The sequence below is a fragment of the Populus nigra genome, chromosome 16, assembly GCF_951802175.1.
Source record: "Populus nigra chromosome 16, ddPopNigr1.1, whole genome shotgun sequence".
Classification (NCBI taxonomy): Eukaryota; Viridiplantae; Streptophyta; class Magnoliopsida; order Malpighiales; family Salicaceae; genus Populus; species Populus nigra.
In genome coordinates, this window is record NC_084867.1 from 13,678,628 (window position 1) to 13,699,945 (window position 21,318).

Here is a 21,318-nt window from a genome sequence, read left to right on the forward strand (position 1 = left end):
ACACATATTAACTTGGCCAATCTATAATTCAGATTGAGTTTTAATTTAAATTAATTTTGATATTAGCACAAGTGACTAAGCAGGTTGACTCGGTTAAATCTGAACATGTCAAAATCTAAACATGTTAAAATCAAGAAATTAAAAAAAAACTGAAATAATATTTTTTTCTTATATAACAAAACTTAGGTTGATCCAATAACTTGATTATGTTCTGGTCAGATCTCAAATTAGATACGAGTTTTTTACTTATGTGATGGTTTTATAATAATGGAACCTAAGGTCCAAGCTCGAGCCCCCACCCCACGAATGATATTCTTGGTATAGTTTTTAAATATGGCTCGGCCTGACGAGTTGACCAGGAGCCTGGTACTGGAACCGAGCTAGGTTTGTGAAAATATAAGGGTAATTAAAAATCCGGCAAAACCCGGTCAAAAACTCGATTACAACTTGTTGACTATTTTTTTTACCAAAACGACGTCGTTTTGATTTGTAAAAAAAATTAAGGTTGACCTGGACAAAACCTGTGATCTAGGCCTCGGGTCAGGTCGACCATCAAGTCGAGTTTAAAAACACTAATTCTTGAAATAGCTTAACCATAACCGATGATTCGTGGGTGATTTGATTTGGAGTACATTCATGGCGTTCGATCCAAGCCAATTTTCTTAAAAAATTATTAAAAATCACGTTTCTTGAAATTAAAGTATGAAAATTAATGAATCTCAATCTGCAATCTAACACCTGCATAGCTTCATTTGCTTTTTTTTCCTTTTTTTATTAAGATTCTTGAGTATATGAAAATATAAATGATTCAGACACTGGTAGTTAATTTAACAAAAACTTTGTTTATTAGAGTAGTTTAATTGATCAGATTTTAAATTTGTTTTTCAATAATTATAAGTTTGAGTTCTTTCAAAACTACTAAAAATTTATATAATTATTAATTTTAAAAATTATAAAATTAATTAAAATACATATAAGTTAATTTAATACTCATATTAATAATAAATAAATAAATAACACTCTCGTGATCAATTGGATTAAAAAAAAGAAGGGGCAAGGAATCTGCAATCATTAAAATCTGGTGATATGGCGTGAAGTAACCAATAAAGATGAAAGATTTGTGCATAATTTTACTCAAAAGAATGTTAAAAAAAAAGGTAACAAGACGTGTCTTGGTGGACCTAGTCGTGGTCTAAAACGTTAATTATAACCCACCACTAATAATTCCAAAGCTTGGTTGGTGGACTTGGAATTATTCGAGGTAAAGAGAACATACTTGATTAGTGCAAAATTAGCTAAAAACACACCCTCGAATATAACCTCCTCAATTTAAATCAATACAAGGTGATCAAATCAATAATTTTAAAATTAAGGTAACGTTTTACAGCCATCTCAAAATAATAATAAAATAATAATAATAATAGAGGCAAAGCAAACACTTCTCCTTGTATTTTATATTTTAAAAATATATAAATTCATTACAAAACTATTATAAAAATAATTTATATATATATATATATATTTTATTTTATTTTTATCACGAAATAACATAAAATATAATTTTTTTTCACATATAGACACGCGTGCAGACACATGTAACATAGAAGATTAAGACACCTTTAAATTGAATGAATGAGTATAAATTTCATATTTATATTATCGTCTTAGGTTTGAATTTAAAAATAAATTAAGAAAACAATTTTAAAATTTAATCTTATTCTAGAGGAAAAAGTATGGAGTCCAACTGTTCATAAAAGGGTCAACTTCTACTTGCATTCATGCATTGCATGGATAAATAGTCAACTGTATTTATTTAAATCCTTTACACACACTTGTTGGATCTTACATTAATTCCTGCTAAAATATGTGAATATTAATCCTTGCTGCCCAACTTTGGTGCTAAAGTGTTTCATGACAGGCTAGCAAAAGACATGTTCATGGACACGTGTTGGGCGATTATGGTGCCATATAGTCAGTCTACTTGTACAGGGCACATAATTTATAATGTGTTGAGAGCTTGCATATATCAATATGTGGTTCGTAGAGGAAACGTCATGTTTATTTTTGTATTTTAAAAATAATTTTAAAAAAAATTAAATTTTTTTCTTTTAAATTAATATTCTTTTAGTATTTTTAGATTATTTTAATATATTGATATTAAAAATAATTTTTTTTAAAAAAAATATTATTTTAATATATTTTTAAATAAAAAATATTTTAAAAATTAATCGCAACCACACTCTTAAAATATTATTTTACTGGATCTTTTATTATTGTGTCATATAGTTCGTCTTCTTTTATTTTTTTATTTTTTATTTTTAAAATATAAAAATTTATTTTAAAACTATCTAAAGATAAATTATTTTTATATTTTTGTTTATATTTCATCAACAAAATGTATATTTATTTTTTTCCAATTAAACCTGAAAAACATAAACCTCGTCGCCAACTAGTTTAAAGTTCCACCACCAAATTTGGCAAAGCGATAATGAGTTCTCAATTTTTGTGCCTCGTAATTAATGAAGTGTTTAATTATTAATTAATTTATTTGACGGGCATCCACAGGGACGGATACTTTTCCTATTCCCATATGCCATTTAATTTTTGTCGGTGGATCATACTTTCCATGGACTATTAACTTCTCCCCGTAATACTTTTAGTCAATTCTAAATACATTTACCCGCGGTTACCGGATCGTCAAGTTTCTTAAACCTTTTCAGTAATTCGCAAGAAATCAAAATATTCTCTATTAGCTGGAAGCTTCACGATTCAAGGCCTCAAGTATTTATATTACTCTCAAAATCAACTCATATTACAAATTATCATGACAAAAATAAGCTGTTAAACTCGGTTTAATTTAAAGAATTAATTTAAATTAAACAATAAAAACATTATGCATAATGCATCACCGCATGAACCTTCTAGGCGCGTGGAAAAAAATGGTCAATAATTAGCTTGTGTCGAAAGGGGGTCCGAGCTTTAAGTTCATCCACCATACTTGAGCTGCCAGGCGTCCAGTCATACACCGAAGTTGCTAGGTATACACAGGCAAAGGCACAGACGCGAGACCTCCCCCCTGTAAGTCACAACACTACAAAAAAAAACAATTTGGCGGCAATGAAACGATTCTACATGTCGTTTTGTCCTTTGAAAGGGCCCCGAGAAAAAGGGTACGCTAGCTATCTTCCTCCATTGATAAAGCTAGTTGTTATCATTGGGTCATATGCTTTTGCACCATATGGACGTTTCAATTTTGCCCCAGAGAGAGAGAGAGAGAGAGAGAGAGAGAACACATCATGGAATTTTATTTTATTTTATTTTATTTTATTTTTACGTGAGGAATTCTAAAATGCCAGTCCATGATTCCCATATCAAAATCCAAATAGATTTCCAACTATGCGCGTGTAGTTTTGTTGGGCGAAATACTTTTCAAATGTATTTTTTATTTAAAAATACATTAATTTTTTTAATATTAACTTTAAAATCATCAAAAAAACACTAAATAAAGCATCAATTTAATTGTTTTTCATTGTAAATATATTTTTGAAAAACATTAAAAAAAAAAAAAAATTACTGTACTCCTACCCAAGTATTAATGATGGAGCCAAATAATTTATGTTGAGGTGGTGATGTATGTGATGCGAGAGCTTTTTAGAAAAAATACACATTTTCTATTATTTATTATAGTGCTTTATCTAAGTTTTTTTTTTTATTTGAAGAGAATGTTTTCCTAGTTTGTTTATTTTTTTATCTAGTATTTTTATGGTTTTTTTTTTCTATATAAATAGTTATGATAGCTTTTTGGTAAGTAGAGACACGAATAACTAAAATTAAGTATTTTAAAAATCTCTATTTTTTATTGTTAAAAATTTTAACATATAACAAACACTTTTATTTTTTCCTCATGTCTACATTAATTGATATCAAAACTCAACAATTCTTGGTAATTATATTATTTTAATTTTTTCTATATAAATGATTGTAATATATAACCTTTTAGAATGTGAAAATATAAATGAATAAAATTAAATATTTTGAAAGTTTTCCTGTATTTATGATGCTTTTGATTACATGTAACGAATATTTTTTTCATTCACTTTCACACTGTGGGATGTATTGAAATGAAAAACTCATTTATGTGATTAAGGAATTGATGATTATGTTTAATTTAATTTTAATTCAAATGTATTCCCTTTACATCTTTAACGTTTTTAATTTTAATTATTAAAACAAGTATCTAATTTAAATCGATTTCTTTCAGGAAAAATACACTTTCTATGTATTCATTTGGATGTTTTTAATTTATTTATAAGTTTTTATTTGGATTATTAAAATAAATATCCCATTTAAATCTATTGTTTTTGGAAAAATAAGTTTAATATGTTTCTAATTAAAAATACTTATGCAGATGCACCGCATTAATTAACACACTCCAAGTCCTAATATCATTTCATTCTTTAATTCCATCCCCTCGTGAAATATTAACATTAAATATATGCTTAATAGTATATTACATGAAGTTAACGATGTCCTTGATGCACCTTTTCTTTATATTAAACGATACCGTTGGGTCAATGGCGACAGATCCAACAGGTGTCCAATTTGTTTCTTCGAGTTCCCTTTTCTATATCCACTTGGCTCAACTACGTCACGCGGTCCAGGGTCAACTTTTTTAACATATATTTAGCCGCGGTGCGTACAAGTTATTGTATTTTTATTTTTATTTTTATTTTGAGAAAATATATAATCTTAATAGTAAATTACAGAAGTGATTAGTGATTCAGGAGTTCTTCAGAAATTACTTTTTTACGCCCCTTTATATTTATTATTTAGTTTAAAAATTCTATTGTTATATAGATTTTATCTTAACAATTATTTATTATATTTTTTCTTTCAAGGACTATTGTTTTGGCCTAAAACTAGTATAAATAGATTTTTTTTTTAGTTTTGAAAATTTAATAAAAAAATTGTTAAATCTGCGCGATATATAGAGTTTTTAGTCTTGAGAAACTTGAGTGATTTTTTTCAAAAAATAAAAATAAAAAGGGTAAATATTAATATATGGCCGTGTGGTTTTTTACTTTAAATGTGTTATTAGCTACGGCTTTAGGGTAGATCATGGAGAAATTATTGGGAACATTTAATCTACCAGAATAAAAAGTACATGAAATTAAAAGTTTAATGGAGACAGATAATTAATGAATTACTGATTTTCATTTGTGTGTATCTTGACTCGATTCGATTAATCTACAAATGAGCCCTAATTCCCCCCTAATTAAATAATTATCATTCCATCATTTATCACCTGAGATTAATATTTGATATTTTTGTAAACTATAATTGAATCTTATTTGAAGATCACAATATAACCACACATGTGCTTGTATGATTAATAAGAACTAATCCAGGAAGGGAGTTAATTGTTTTGCTCCTAAGATTTGTTTAATCCGGTTTCATGAGCTAAGTTGTGAATTCAATAAGTTAATTTAAATTAATTTTTTAGTTGATAATTTTTTCATTGTTATTATTTAACAGTTGATTGATTTAAAATTAAACTTTAGTATTTTTTTAATTTGTTTTCTATGAAGTAATCCTACTTTTATTATTTGGTGATAAGTTTGATTGGTTAACCCTAATTAAATTGTTTTTTTTTCAATTTCATCATTTAACGTAGAAGTGATTGAGAATTGAACTTCATAATTTGTTTTTATTTGTTTTCTATTAGGTTATCCTAATCACATAACTCGGGTTGCAGGCTTGGTATATTAACCTAGGTTGACTTGAGTTGTTTTTTTTTTAAATTTTTTTTTCAACTTCATCCTTCAATACCAGGTTGATCGAGAATTAGGTTTGATAAATTGTTTCACTATTCTTTTTATAAAGTTATCCGAAGCTCAAATTTGGAAGGTTGATCCGAGTTGACCTATGTTAATTTAATATGTTTTCATCTTAATATTAAACAAAAATGTTGCGGTAAGTTTTTTTTTGTTAAAACATGTTTTTAATAGTCATTCAAATTATCTTTGAACCCGTCAAATTGATCATGTATATCAAGTAATTTCTACACCATTTATTTTTTTTACTAGAAAACTTGCTAGCAACATTTAAATAAATTTTTTACATTAAAAAAATAATTTAACCTATATTATTACACGAGCAAATAATCTAGTTTTAGCTAATTCTTATTCGTCTAACATCTGAAAACTTTTCTTTTATTAATTAAAGTAGTGTTTTCAATCTCTTTTCAGTTTTAAACTCATGATACATGAAATTTGAATTGAGAACTCCAGTACTATAATTGGATGAAAAAATAGTATTAAATTAATTATTGTTACAAAAACAATATAATCAAAACTTCTAGGTATTTTCGTAGTTTTTTTTTTATTATTGTAATGTGTACATTTCATTTAATATTTTTTTTAATTGTGACGTTTTCCGTTAACTTGTATTTTCAAAATCACTACAGCTATCAAACTATTTTTTTTTAAAATCATGTTATTTTATCAATATTTTTGAAAATCCGTGCAATATTTTTTTTTTAAATCGATTTTTGTTGCTTTGTTTTCAGTTTTCACTTTTTACTTATTAACCTCAGCAACCCTGCCACATGCCAGTCTCAATCTCCTGTCGGTTACCTTCCTTCCTCAGCCCGAAATCTTACCGTACACGTGCTCATCACCACAACCTTGTAGGATACAAAAAGCCCCTAATCAGCCCAGACACAACTCAAGAAACTCCACGAACATCAAGAAACTATCTTCACTTGACACGCTCGCTTATCTCTCACCACCATTTTTTCCGGCGAGCCGGAAAAGCGAAGTTCTCATGCTGCTTCCACTCTCAAATGCTTCATCTTCTCCTGAACCCCAAATCAAGAAACCAAAAACTCCACCTGATTTCCAAAGAAAAGACTCATTCAAGTCACATAAAGCATTTCTTGCTGCTCATTACCCTTCTTTTAACCAACCTCGCATATGTCTTTTCCTTTCCGTTTTCTTCATTCAAATCCTCCTCCTCATCGCTTTCCGCTCCCTTCCTCTATCCTCACACCACCGCCGCCAGCACTTCCCTTCTCCCTTCAGCACCAGACACCACCAACACCTCAACCAAACCGCAACCACCGCTCCCAGCACAGTGAAAGAGGAAAGTTCCTGCGAGTTTGGCAAAATCTTTGTCTATGATCTTCCGAGTGCTCTGAACAAGGAATTGGTTAGCAATTGTGATGAATTGAACCCGTGGAGTTCAAGCTGTGCTGCGTTGTCGAATGACGGATTTGGCCCTGTAGCCACCGGAATCTCCAGTGTTGTACCTGAAAATCTTTCTCCTGCCTGGTACTGGACTGATCAGTTCGTGACTGAAATTCTTGTCCACAACAGAATTTTGAATCACAAGTGCAGAACTCAAGACCCCAACAATGCGACAGCCTTTTACATTCCGTTTTATGCTGGACTTGCTGTCGGAAAATTTTTATTTTTCAAGAACTCATCAGCTAAAGAACGCGACTTTCACTGCGAGATGATGCTGAAGTGGGTTCAAGACCAGCCGTATTTTCAAAGAAATGAGGGTTGGGATCATTTCATGACAATGGGAAGGATTTCCTGGGATTTTCGACGGTCCAAGGACAAGGATTGGGGCTCGAGTTGCATTTACAAGCCAGGTATGCGAAACATCACTCGCCTTTTGATTGAACGGAATCCGTGGGATTATTTTGATGTTGGTGTCCCCTACCCTACCGGATTCCACCCTCGACGGGACAATGATGTTGTCCAATGGCAGGATTTTGTTCGAAATCGTAACAGGAAAAACCTTTTCTGTTTTGCTGGTGCGAAACGTAGCAAATTCAACAATGATTTTAGAGGGTTGCTATCGAATCATTGTAGGAATGAGTCTGATTCATGCCGAGTTGTGGATTGTGCTGGTTCTAAATGTTCTAATGGAACGTCCTTGATTCTTGAAACGTTCTTGGATTCTGCATTTTGTTTGCAGCCTAGAGGTGACAGTTTTACAAGAAGGTCGATTTTTGATTGCATGATCGCTGGTTCGATTCCGGTCTTGTTCTGGAAAAGATCTGCTTATTATCAATATGAGTGGTTCTTACCGGGTGAACCGGAGAGTTATTCGGTGTTTATAGATCGAAATGAAGTGAAAAATGGGACTACATCGATTCGGAAAGTGCTTGAGAGCTATAGCGAAGAAAGGATTAGCAGAATGAGGGAGAAGGTTATTGAATATATACCAAAGTTTGTGTACGCTAGACCTCAAGGAGGTTTAGAGACAATAAAAGATGCATTTGATGTTGCTATTGATAGGGTTTTGAGGAGATTCAAAGAGCATGAGCAACCTGGTTACAAGTGGTAATTGGAGGAAGTTAAGATGGTGAGTTGGGTGCTTGGGATCCAATTTGTGAAGAAGATCATATACCCAAGCTTTAGAAGACAGATTTTTTACAAGAAATTTTATATAGACACAGTTATTACAAGTTGTTACTACAGTTTTTTGGTATATGTATTCTTTATAATAATGTTGTATACTACAGTTGTAATTCGTTTGAGTCTGAGGACTAGAAATTTTCAGAAATACATGTTGTGTAATTGGGCTATAATTTCATTAGCTAGTTAAACTGAAGCCTCCTATCATCATATGGATCAGGCAGACCACCAATTGCTGGTGGTGGTATGGTGGTCCAAGCTCCTTTTTGTTGGCTGGAGACAGCTGCAATGGATTTGGCTAGCTAGCTGGCTAGTTGGGTGTCAAGCATCATGATGAAAGAAAATAGGCATGGTGAATTTGTTTGGGAGGACCATGCTATGATCCAAGCCCATGGATCTAGACATAAAAGAGAGATGATAATGTATAAAAATAATTAATGTCTGCCAAAGAAAACTCCAAGATCAGCACCTGTTGATATTATTTTGCGTTGTGTTTGTTGTTTTATTTCTGTTTGATTCCTTCCCTCGTTCATTTGGTCTCTAGGAGCAAATTCCATACTCATAAGTTTAGTTCAGACATTAATGACTGCAGTCATGTTATCTTGTTCTTGCATTTCTTTAACTTCTGCAAATTGTGTAGGAAAAGGTGTAATGTTTTGCATTAACAAATCAGTTGGAGTTGCAGGATGGGTATGGTGAATCTTTATCACTACTGTGCAGGGCGCGCATCTGTATCAACACTACCACTACCAAAACGTATCAATGTGCAGAACAAAAACAGTGAATCTAAGTTCAGAACAAAAACAGTGAACAGATAAGATTATCTTTAAACATTTGGATGTAATATTTCTGCAAGTAGCTTTGTATTGTTTTCATGCACTTTAAGGAGGAGGAGAGCTCGGCGGGTGCTTTAAAATCTTTATGGTGGGCCTTCCAAGGGTAAAAGGCAACTTGAAGGAATCTCTCTGTGCTATCTTTTTGTACTTATAGGCAACAAAAGGAAAATGGGCTCCTCCTTGTTATTTAATTAAGCCCTGAAGAACTGGGGAAGTCAATAAAGAAATGCAATCTCTTCCGTTCCTGTCTTGGTGATGGAGTTTCTAGCCAGTTTAAAAAATTATGAAATCTCTGTTGGTGGAGAGATGAGGTTAAGTGAATGGGAGAGTAGAAAAGGACAGTGTGTTGTATGATTGCAATTTGCATGTCTTGAGGCAGACAGACCAGAAAGAATGAGAAAACATGCTAAATACAACATTTTCAGGCAAACAGACCGATGATTGTTTGTTTAGCCTAGGATCAACATATTAGAACTTTATATTAGCACCTCCACTCAATTTGTATATGCACCATGGGGTATTGAGAAGGTTTTTGGTATTATGATAATGATTATTATTTAAAATAATTTTATTTAAAAATATATTAAAATAATAATTGTTTATAGTTGTAAAATTATTGAACTTCACAATTCAGAACATTATCGAGAATATATACACAAAATACTTTAATTAATATCTCAAATACATTTTTTTATTAATGTATAAAATCGATTTGATATTAATTTATACAGGACACATGTATATACTTGGGCTCAAAACCCCATATATTTTAGTATATATTTTAGTAGGTAGGTCGTGTTTGGGAATGTGGTAGAAATCACATTCCTTCAAAAATTCAATTTTTCTTGCTAAAAATTATTTGTTTTTTATATTTTTATATCTATTTGATGTGCTAATCTAAAAAATATTTTTTTTTAAAAAAATAAAAAATATTATTTTAATGCATTTCTAAGCAAAAAAAACACTTTGGACTGCAACCGCTAACACAATACCAAACAAGCCAAGTATAATAACTTGCTGAAGATAATTTAAACCGAGAAATTTATATAAACAATTTTGAATAAATATTTTAAAATTGTTACATGTTGAGTAATAGATATAGAATAAATATTATAAAATTCAATTCAATACGTAATGATTAGCTAGTACTATATAAAAGTATGTAAAGTATTTATAATTTCTTCCATTCAATATCACATACACATTCTCCAATTTTAGCATTTCACATACATATAATATTTATAATTTGATTATACACACACCCTTACCTTATATATTATCCTTTTATTCTATATTGAATAATAAATAATATTAAATAATAGATACTGAATAAATATCCAAAACCAAATAAATCAAATATGAATATCCAAATTTTTCATGCAATAAATCAAAAAATAGGCCGACCTGCCATGGACGCAACGAGATCACCTGAAAGGAAGAAATAATAATACAACCCAGTAAGTTGGTTCTTGGATCCAAAACTGATAATAATTCATGGACTAAAATAAGAGCACAGCCCAATAAGATGATAACTAGGCACAATTGCCAGCACAACAATTTTTTTCTTTTATTTGGAAAATTCTTTCTAAATATTTTTCTTCATAAAATATTTGAAATTTTAAAAATAAATAATTTAATCTATAATTGCTAAAAATATAAATAATCCTAAATAATGTATTGTACATTATAAAACACTGCTATAAAATAGCTGGAAATAGTATATACAATATATTTACTTATTTACAATTTTAATATCAAATGTATTTTCATATTTTGATGTTCAAGAACATCTAATTGTTTTATTTTTATTTTTAAAAGAAACAACTAATATAGCTAAACACTATTTATAAGCTTAAAAAAATCTTTTTTTTTCCAGTGTTCCAGAATAAAAATGACAAATACATAAGAGATAAAAACACGTTAAGTTAAAGAGATAAATACATAAAATAAATATTTTTAGAATAAATTTATATATCTTTAAAACAATAAAGAAGTACATGGAATATGTATTTTTTTTCATTTTTGTTTTGAGAGTAATCAAACACTATTTTAATTGTTATTGAAATAAAAATATAGAAATAATAGGGAATAAAATAGATGGAGGTGATAAAAAAAACATGTATCATGAAATTCACGCCAAAACCATTTTATTTTATGTTTTTCTCTTTATTTATTTAACCAGATAATTTTCGAACCGGTTTGGGCTGTTGAACACATTCCCTAACGAATCCTTCATATGCAAGAAATCTGTAGCAGCAAATCCTATCATTAAACAAAGCTTGTCGATGTTGTCAAATAGAAAGACACCTACTTTCCGTTTTGTCTTTTATGTCAATACCTACAAAACTCTATAGATAAATTCTAGCCTGTGTTCTCTCTTTTGACCCCACGTCTCTCCCCCTCTCCCTCTGAGCGCTTTCTTAGCCAAAATGAGAAACTCCCATCATTCTCTCCTCTCTTACTTTGCCTTCTTTTTGGTTCTTGGCCTGTCACAAGCTGATCAATCAATAATCAGCCACCTCCAGCCTCAACCGCTTGAGTCTTTCAATCTCAGTTTAGTCCAGGTAATTAATATGTTCCCCACTAATTGATTCTTTCTATATTCACAATTGCTTGGAATAATTTCCATTTCTTTTTAGAATATGAGAAGTTGAAATTCCTTTTTTTTGTTTGTTTAAAGAATGCAGGGAGCTGTTACTACACGGTGCTTATCACAACAAGCTGTTCCTCTCCAAGATATACTCGTGATCAGATCGGTATTTCTTTTGGTGATGCTTATGGCAATCAGGTTTGGTCTTGAACTGATTTTATGAGGTGGAGATTTTCTTTTTGTAGGATTCAAGACAAACCCTTTATTGTTGATTAATTCTTAATTCTAGATATTTTTGTTTAATGTCGTAGAATGTTGTCTGTGATAATCATCAATACTGGTTTTTGTTAATTAAAGGACATTTTTTTTTGTTAATTTATCTTTTAAAACCTAGAATTTATGATCAAGTTGACCTTTTGATAAAAAATGTATTAGTAATGACTTGTGAGTGGCTGAGCCTTGGAAGTGTAAGGGGGTGGGAACTAATTTCTTGTTTTTAAGAGGAATATTACTTGCTAAGACTACTACTAGCTAAATGGTTTCTTGAGAAATTAAGAATATTAGTAGCGGGGGATTGAGAATGAGCAGTAGGAGGACTGTGTTCCTCTACAATATCGCGTTTGCAAGTATATTTACAAATAGAATAAAACGGCAAACAATGTGTTTGAAGGGGAGGAAAGGAAAGGGAAGATATTGAATAGGAGGGCAAGTACTGGGTATGTGTATGCATGTGAGGGCAGAGGAGAGTGAAAAGGAAGATTTAATTAGAATTGGAGGGTGCTCAGGAAAAAAACAACAACAAAAGAATCAAAGGCATGGTTGTATTTGTTCATAATACTAGAGGATGGAGGGAATTACCAAGGTAATATTGGAAAAGTATGTGAAAATTACGTCCAGTTAATTATCTTCCTCTCTACCTATTCAATTTGGGGTTTTGGAAATTTTTTCTATGTAGAGGGGATAGAGTTATTAAGAGTTATGGTATATCCCCCAATACCCTCCGATTCTAAATGAGCTGAAAGGTTCATTCTTTCCCTTGGAACTTTCTTATCCATGGCGTTGTAAGTGGTGCGTGTTACATTTTGGTTTCGCGGTGTGTATTGAACTTTTGGTATATTTTCGGTGAAAAACTGTTGCTGATAGCAAGAAGTTCGAGAATGGTTCCAAATTATTTGATTTATAAGCTTGCCTTTTTAATTTATTTTTCAGATTTATACACCAAGGTTGGATGATCCATCAACAGGAACATTTGAACGGTGTTCCTCCGATACATTTCAGATATCTGGACCATGTGCATATCAGATATGTTATGTCTATCTCTACAGAAGTGGACGAGATGGTTGGAAGCCTGACACTGTGCAGATTTCTGGTTATTATTCGAGGACTGTTACCTTTACTTACAATACCTTCATCCCCAGAGATGTTTGGTATGGCTTTAATTTGTGCCAGAATGCCTCTTCTGCGCTTCAGCAACAAATTCCAAAATGGTTTATGTTCGTGATTCTTGCAGTTCTTGCTAGTTTCATATTCTAATACAAGACGAGTTACAAGCAGCACATTGGTAGTTGCTGGGACTTTTGCTAGCAACCTATTCTCACCAGCATGCTGCAGAAGACTGGCAAAATATTAGCACTTTGAAATGTTGTAAACCATTTCAATAGTTCTAATATGGTGTGAAGTTGTAATTAACTGGTTACTATCATTATAAGTGGATTCCCATTGGTTTGAGAACAATAGCCAGTGTAGATTGGACCATAAGCAAAACTCTTTGAAAACCATCTTGTGACTGTGTAGCTGTTAGATTGTGTTTTTAACCCATTGTTGTCTGTATGGGTGCTTATGAATCACATAATAATAATAATACAGTTGAGCCATCTTTTTCCCTCTTTTCTTTTACGTTTTTATCGAAACAGTTAAGCTATCTTGATCTTCAAGGTTGGAGCCGAAGAAGCTGTTCGTACAGTTGGACTGTTTGTTGAAGGTGTAGTCTGCTGTCTTCTATGTAGTCTGTACCAACGACACATACAGGTCTTTTCAACAGGTGGAAAGGTTAGTTGTTAGTGTTGGTGTTAGGGACCAATTTGACCACCACAGAGAGTTGAGGGACTGTATTGCCACCTAGAAATTTGGGGCATCGTCGGTTCCAATCTTCCCTGGGAGTCCCTGTTGGCCACCCGAGAGTTCCGACCGGTCCACCTAAGGTGGAATGGTTAGACATGCTTTGCTCCCTGCCACTCATTTTAGGTTCTGGAGAAAGAGCACACTGCTCGTTTAGGATTTATCTGTGTTCCTTGCATAACACAATGACATCTAGCTAGCCTTTCAAAATTGACGGAGCCAACCCTTTCTGGTGTACATCCCAACGCACTAGCAATCCATGTTTCCCGTGCGTGGTCACAAAAGAAGAGCAAATGTTACACGTCTTAAATCTGTAGAGCACACGCAGGAACCTGCGTGGTTGATGATGACTGATGTTTCTAAAAATATCAGCTTGTCTAGGAAGAGTAATTCTCACAGCTTGCCAAACAAAATCTTTTGCTTTAGGTGGGCCTGGATCTGCCAAGTACCGTGTTCAGCATCCCTAGACCTGCCTGCAATGGCTCGTTGCCTCTTGCGAAGGAACCAGTAGCAGTCCCTCCCTTCCAAAATTCCACTCTCTCTGCGTCCTTTTGATATTGTCAATTTGCCATTTATGCCACCACCTCACCAAGAGATGGCTAGACAACGTTTCTCTGTACGTAACACCCCATTTCCACATTTCCTTTCTCCTTCCCTCTCTATTACTGTTTTTCCGTTGTCTCAAATGAAGATCACGAAGTGGCAGACTCTTTCATCTTTGATAATATTGACAAAGAGTTCAAAATATACTGCATAAAGTTGCATGCTAAAAGTACAAAGCAAATAGTGGCGGGCTCTTTCATCTTGATAATAAGTAAGCACTAAGCACTAAGCACTAAGCACTAAGCAGGAATTGCTCATAGTTCCTTACACGAGGGGTTAGGCCACACAACAGACGTTGAAGAAACCATAGAATTTAAACATGAAATTTTCAAACCAACACTTAAACGCAAAATAAACTGCGTAATTAACAAGTTATTCATCTATAGACTCGGCCATATTAATTATTGCACATTAGCCACAACACTAAACATCTTTCTTTCTTCTCTCATGTGGTATCTCAGCCCATTTACTCCTCTTGTCAGAATGATCCTATCATCCATTTATTCCAGTAGAAAAATTGTTCTCCAAGCTAATGGAAAGCCTAAAGTTCCACTCTTGCTGAAGGGAATCTGTTACTCCACCATCATGTACGGCAAAATTATGTTTTTGAGACGTAGGGGACCCCGCACTAATTGTGGCTGATATTTTTTTTTGGGGCCAACTGCTATCCGCTTGTCTGTATAAACAATCAATGATATCTAACTGTAACTTGAATGGCTACACGACGAGGATAGAACTCCTTTATTTATAATAATAATAATAATAATAATAATAATAATAATAATAAATTATTGGTGATCATTAAGATTTGAATTTGTTTTATTAAAAAAAAATCATCAGGTGTGTGTGTATTCACTAACCCATGCCTTGGTTTTTTTTTTTGTTTTATTTAAAGGTAAAATTCATGTAAAGAGATTCTGATCAAGGGTTTGAGATTTCTCACAAAATCATGGAGATTTTGGCAAACCCCGTACAGTACAACACACACTCATCAACAAGGTTGAAATTTCAAAAATTAAATATTATATACAGAAGGGAAAAAATAAAATAGAAAAATCTCTTCGTGAATAAAATAAAAGAACTTGGGAGATTTGATAAACTTGAGTGTTTGATTTAATCACCAAGAGTTTACATTGAAATTTCTATTTTCATTCACCAAATTTTCTATATATATTTTTTAATTATGCACCAATTTTTCATTTTGCAAAAGTCTAGCTGTTCTTCATTCTTTTTCTCAAGCTACAATTAGGCCCGCATTAATAGGCCCAGGGTAAGATGGCTAGTGAAGATCCCTCTGCTAAGACCCTGTTTTAAGAAATTGAAAGGACAAGGGCCCGAATTAAAACCGGATTTGAAGCGTACATACAATGCAACTTGTTCGTATTTTCCCTTTGTCGGCTGGAATTTTAGACTTCAATGTAGCCGAGTTGATAACTGTTGTCAAAGCTATTGAATTCTTAGCTTCTAATTGTATCTTACATTACAAGCATATTATTATTTAATCTGACTCTGTCAATGTTATTAGCTGGATGAATAATCCTCGTAACAAACCTTGGCTGCACCATAAACTCTTCTCCTTAGTTGAGAGATTGGCTTCATGTTTTGGCTCAATCACTTTCACCCACTCTTATCATGAGAGTAATCACATGGCAGATCACCTGGCTAAACAGGGAGCGCGCAGAACAAGTGAATGTGTTGCTTGAATCTGAATCAACCAGATAATTTGTGGGTCTTCCTTTGTCTTAGTTCTGTTTATGGATCTTGATGGAGATGGTCTGTTATTTAGTCAGGGCTTGTTTGTTTTGCATTCCATAGAGGCAATGGCTGGTTTAGCAGGTGCTTGGTCTAAAGACCTCTTTTGTTTTTTTAAAATAGTCAGTGATAGTTTGATTGTTCAGCTTGGTAGTTTAGTTTGGCAACTCTGTTTCTGTGTGGAGGCATTCCTGCATACTAGGGCTGTTCTCCTTCGCCTTGTTTCTCTTACTATATCTGCGTGCCTTTGCAGATGTGTATTTCCTTCTTCCAGCCTTCATTTGGCGTTTTAAGACAATATTCCTCTAGTAATAAAAAAAATAAAATAAAAATACAATGCAACTTATTCATTTATTTCCTTGTGTTTGAGCTAACTAAAAGGATGATTGGTTTATCTTCATTTCTAAATATCATCTCATCCTTCAGACAACGTTTGGTTCTGAGATAAAGAAAATAGAAATAATAGGACAGAGAAAATATGTTCCTATATTTTTTTATGTTTTGAAAAGATATAAACTCATTCCAAAATTATACTAAAAATAAATTTATTTTATATTTCTATCGTCGTCTCTCAATCCAAACTAGTTTTTAACCGATTCACATTTGCTTTCTTAGCCTGATCTTTTGCTTAAGAAAAAATAATGGCCTTCCAAAGAACTGGCCACTCATTGGCATGCTGCCTGGCCTCCTCTTCCAAGTCCACCGGTTTCATGACTGGGTCACAGATGTTTTAGAGCAAAGCAAGTGTACTTTCCAATTCAAAGGCCCTTGGTTTGGTGACATGGACATGTTGGTCACGGCTGATCCAGCCAACACACACTACATAATGAACTCAAAATTTTCCAATTTTGAAAAAGGGTCCGATTTCAATAAAAGATTCGATATTCTGGGAGATGGGATAATCAATGCCGACAGGGATTTGTGGAAAAACCAGAGGAGAGTTGCTCAAGCATTGGTCAATCATCGGTTGTTCTACCAACGCTTGGTTAAGACTATCCAAGATAAGGTGGAAAGGGGCCTAATTCCAGTCCTTGAGCACGTGTATAAACAAAGCCTAGCACTGGACTTGCAGGATTTGTTCCAAAGATTCACCTTTGATGCTACATGCGTCATTGTGACCGGCTTCGACCCCGGATGCCTCTCTATTGATTTACCAGAAGTTGCTTTCTCGGAAGCTATGGATAATGCTATGGAAGCAATATTTTATCGACATGTTTTGCCAGAGAGCACTTGGAGGTTGCAAAGATGGCTAGGAATTGGAAAAGAGAAGAAACTTAAGAAAGCTCGGGAAACATTTGATCGCATAATAGCCGAAATTATCCCGATGAAGAGAGAAGAATTGAGCAAAGGAAACAGATTAATGGAAGAGGATGGAGAAGGTATTGATTTGTTAACTTCATACATGAGTGAAGATTATAATATGGGATTTAAATCAGATGATGAGTTTCTAAGAGAAACCATTGTAACTTTCATGCTTGCTGGACGAGACACTGTAAGTTCATGTCTGTCTTGGTTTTTCTGGCTTGTCTCAAAGAATCCAGCAGCAGGCGCCAAGATTAGAGAAGAGCTGAAAACAACTCTACCGGAAAAAGAAGCTGAAAAACGGAGGCTATTGACATAGAAGAGATAAAAAAGCTGGTTTATCTACATGGGGCGTTGTGTGAATCTTTAAGGCTCTACCCACCGATTCATTCTGAATTCAAGTCCCCTCTAAGACAAGACATCCTTCCAAGCGGTCACCGAGTCAATCCAAAGACGAAAATCGTGTTTTCTTTATATGCAATGGGAAGGATGAGTTCAGTATGGGGAGACGATTGCTTCGAATTTAAGCCTGAAAGGTGGATTACAGGTAGAGGAGGGATGAAACATGAGCTATCTTACAAGTAGTGCATTGATACCGAGAAGAAATTCACTCAGCTGTGAATTCTGCCTTCCATGAAAAGCCCGTCTTTTTGGCTTAATTTGATAAGGCGAGAAAGTACTCTCTCTTATTATTTGACCTTTTCTTATAGAGAAATCTCTTTCAATGCAGGACCTAGGACTTGTCGTGGAAAGGATGTGGCTTTCACTCAAATGAAGGCAGTTGTAGCTGCTATAATCTACAATTATCAGGTTCAAGTAGTAGATTAACATACTGTAATCCCTAGCCAGTCCGTTATTCTTCACATGAAGCATGGCATGAAAGTTAAGCTTCCTAAGAGATGGGCTTGATCAAGAAACCATGCCAATATATATGGGGATTTCAAGTTTTAATCCTCAGCAGTCAGTCCTACTATTGTTCTTCTTTTTGAAACCAATGCCACTCATGTTCTTATCATATGTATTCCTACTATTATTTTGGCTTTAATAAATTTCCTTGATCCTTCACCAAGGAAATATGGCTTAGTTTTGTGGCTTCACGGATGGAACTCCTATGTAGCGCATACCTGTTCAATTGCAAGTGTTTTGCCTTTCGAGATGAGTACATCAACGATCATTCTCTAACTAAACTACTGGTTTTCATTCCTTTTCTCATGATCAGGTTATCTTTTGCACATAGAGATTAAATCCATCGACATGTTAGAACCGACTCTGTAATACTAAGATTGACCAAGGCGCCCGTGCCCTATTTTGTTACTCGGTTAAATCATCTGCAGGTACATAAACTACTTGAATAGAAGTTATAATTAAGGGATTCTTGTTATACATTTCAAAACTAAAAGATTCATGAAAATTCTGCCTTTTGATCTGAAAATCATACCAATCCCACCAACTAGCAGGAATCATACTGTGCATCAATTCATTAGCTGAAGTTGCAGAACTGGTAGCAGGGCTTCTTGGCATGGAGCTATTCAATCTGTGGTCCAAGCTTGACATGATGCCATTTATAACATAGCAGAAAGCAGGAAATCTTTAACATTTGGATGCTATATATCTTTTCAGTTAGGAGTAATATTGCTTCATGCACTTTTATTTAGACCGGTAGACTTCGGTGGGCGAAGAATTTTAATTAAACGAACCTCAAAATCTTCATGGCGGAAAGCTTTCAGGAAAAATCTCCGTGATTTTGTATTTTTGCACAGGCAACAGAAGAAGGAAAATTAAGCAAGAGATGTCTATTGCTGTGGTGTGACTGGATAAAAGATGTCTCTCTTGTCGATTGCCAAAAGACGTGCCAAGTGTTGATTGATTGCCTGGACGGCGTTACCAGAAATGTCTTCGTCCTCGAGAGGGGTGAGCTTCCTTTGTGTCAAATCCTGACACCATATGTAGCCATGTGCATGGCGGGTGTGCTTGAATTACTGCCACGTTTGGATAAGTTAATTGTAATTTATATGTTCAAAATTCAAATCACAGGGATGACGATTTGCATATGCGCACCACCAGTCTGAATTCAAAAGGACGTCAGTCACCATCTATTTTGCTGTTTGTTTAACTAATAAGCCTCATCGTTCCGGGAGGCCAGGTCAGGCGATAGAAATATTAGTGTAAAGGATTTTTTTATTGTTCGAATAAAAAAAATATAATGCTCATTTATTAGATTATATATTAATAATGGATATATAAAAATACTATTCCGACTTGAAACTGTACCATACACATATGGTAATGTAAATACCATAAATATATAATCAAACTAAAACTTTAAAACAAATTAAGCATGCTACAATGAAATTGCAAAAAATAAATATAAACTAAATTGCTAAGAATATATACTTATTAAAGCACTTAAAATATAAAATAAATGAAAATGTGTTGTTATCAATAATTATTTTTTTATTTATCCTTAAAGCTTTATTATTCTTTTTTAATTTGATACAAACAAAATAAATTACACTGTTTAGTTGTATTTTTAAATAATATCCATAAACTCAAGTAAATATTATTTAAAATCTCCTTACAACAACATAAACTAAGTTATAGAATAGAAGTAAAATAAAGGAAAAAAAGAGCTTAAAACTAAGGAAGGTAATATGGACAAATTGAGGTGAAAAAGAGTAAAAATCTTGTGAAACACTTTTCATTGGACCATTTTATATTTGATTTTGAAATCAAAACTGATGTAAAATTAATTCTGGTAATTAAAATTAATCTTTTTTTATTTATTAGCCTTCATTTACTGCTATAAAGCAAAATTAACTTGATTTTTTGTATAAATAAAAACAATTCAAGTTTTAAAAGAAGATTATTTAGACTTTTCATTTATGAGTTGAACAAATAAAAAATAGGTTAGAAAAAACTAATTTTTTATAGGTCAAATAATTATTTTACAACAAATATATATCTAAATCTAAAATATTTTGATAAAAATTAACTCTTTATTAGTCAAAATTATTTTATAAAACATTTAGATTCAAGTTCCGAGACTCGAGATTGAGATAACAGAAACATAACTTAAACCCGAAATCTATTTCAATCAAGGTTATCTTATCTAATAGTTTTAGTTCTTTATAAATTTATTTTTAATTCTTCAACTTCTTATTATACAAATCACAAGAAAATCATGCAATCATTTAATATAGAATTAATTAAGGATTATTAATTTTGTAAAACATGTTAACAAAAAGTTTGTTTATTGTATATATTTTCGAAAATATCTCCAACCATGCTCTACTTGAAATTCAAAGCCTTAGCGATGAGTCAAATCCGGACAATTGGAATGGATCTCGGAAAACGATGTTCGTGCCAAAAGTAAGAAAATTCAAGTATAATAATAATAATAATAATAATAATAGTTAGAAAGAAAAAGAAAATTATCATTCTGATCCCTAAAATATTACACAATTCCCATTTCATCCAAAAAGGAACGATTTATCAAATTTTTTTCATGATCTATTATCATGTGGGTTTTTTTCTATCAAAATTCGTCATATTTCCTAATGAAAAACATTAAATACACTTCAAAATGTGTCATTTTATCTTTGCAAATAGAATTTTTTTACTGTTTTAGCCGTTCTTGTTCAACGAAATCCTTTCATTAAATAAATCAGTGTGATTTTATTAAAAAAAA

General features: G+C 32.6%; 2 protein-coding genes and 1 pseudogene across 2 annotated transcripts; all 3 read left to right on the plus strand.

The window, feature by feature from the left end:
• Positions 1–6,640: 6,640 nt before the first annotated feature.
• LOC133676322 (xyloglucan galactosyltransferase XLT2-like) lies at positions 6,641–8,910 on the plus strand. The gene has a single exon (XM_062097984.1). The coding sequence runs from the start codon at positions 6,826–6,828 to the stop codon at positions 8,356–8,358; it is 1,533 nt and encodes a 510-aa protein (XP_061953968.1). The 5' UTR covers positions 6,641–6,825; the 3' UTR covers positions 8,359–8,910.
• Positions 8,911–11,537: 2,627 nt separating this feature from the next.
• LOC133675086 (embryo-specific protein ATS3B-like) lies at positions 11,538–13,729 on the plus strand. Its single transcript, XM_062096362.1, has 3 exons — positions 11,538–11,829; positions 11,946–12,053; positions 13,065–13,729. The coding sequence occupies exons 1-3, from the start codon at positions 11,695–11,697 to the stop codon at positions 13,386–13,388; spliced, it is 567 nt and encodes a 188-aa protein (XP_061952346.1). The 5' UTR covers positions 11,538–11,694; the 3' UTR covers positions 13,389–13,729.
• Positions 13,730–16,926: 3,197 nt separating this feature from the next.
• On the plus strand, positions 16,927–18,850 carry LOC133675376 (alkane hydroxylase MAH1-like; annotated as a pseudogene).
• Positions 18,851–21,318: the final 2,468 nt, after the last annotated feature.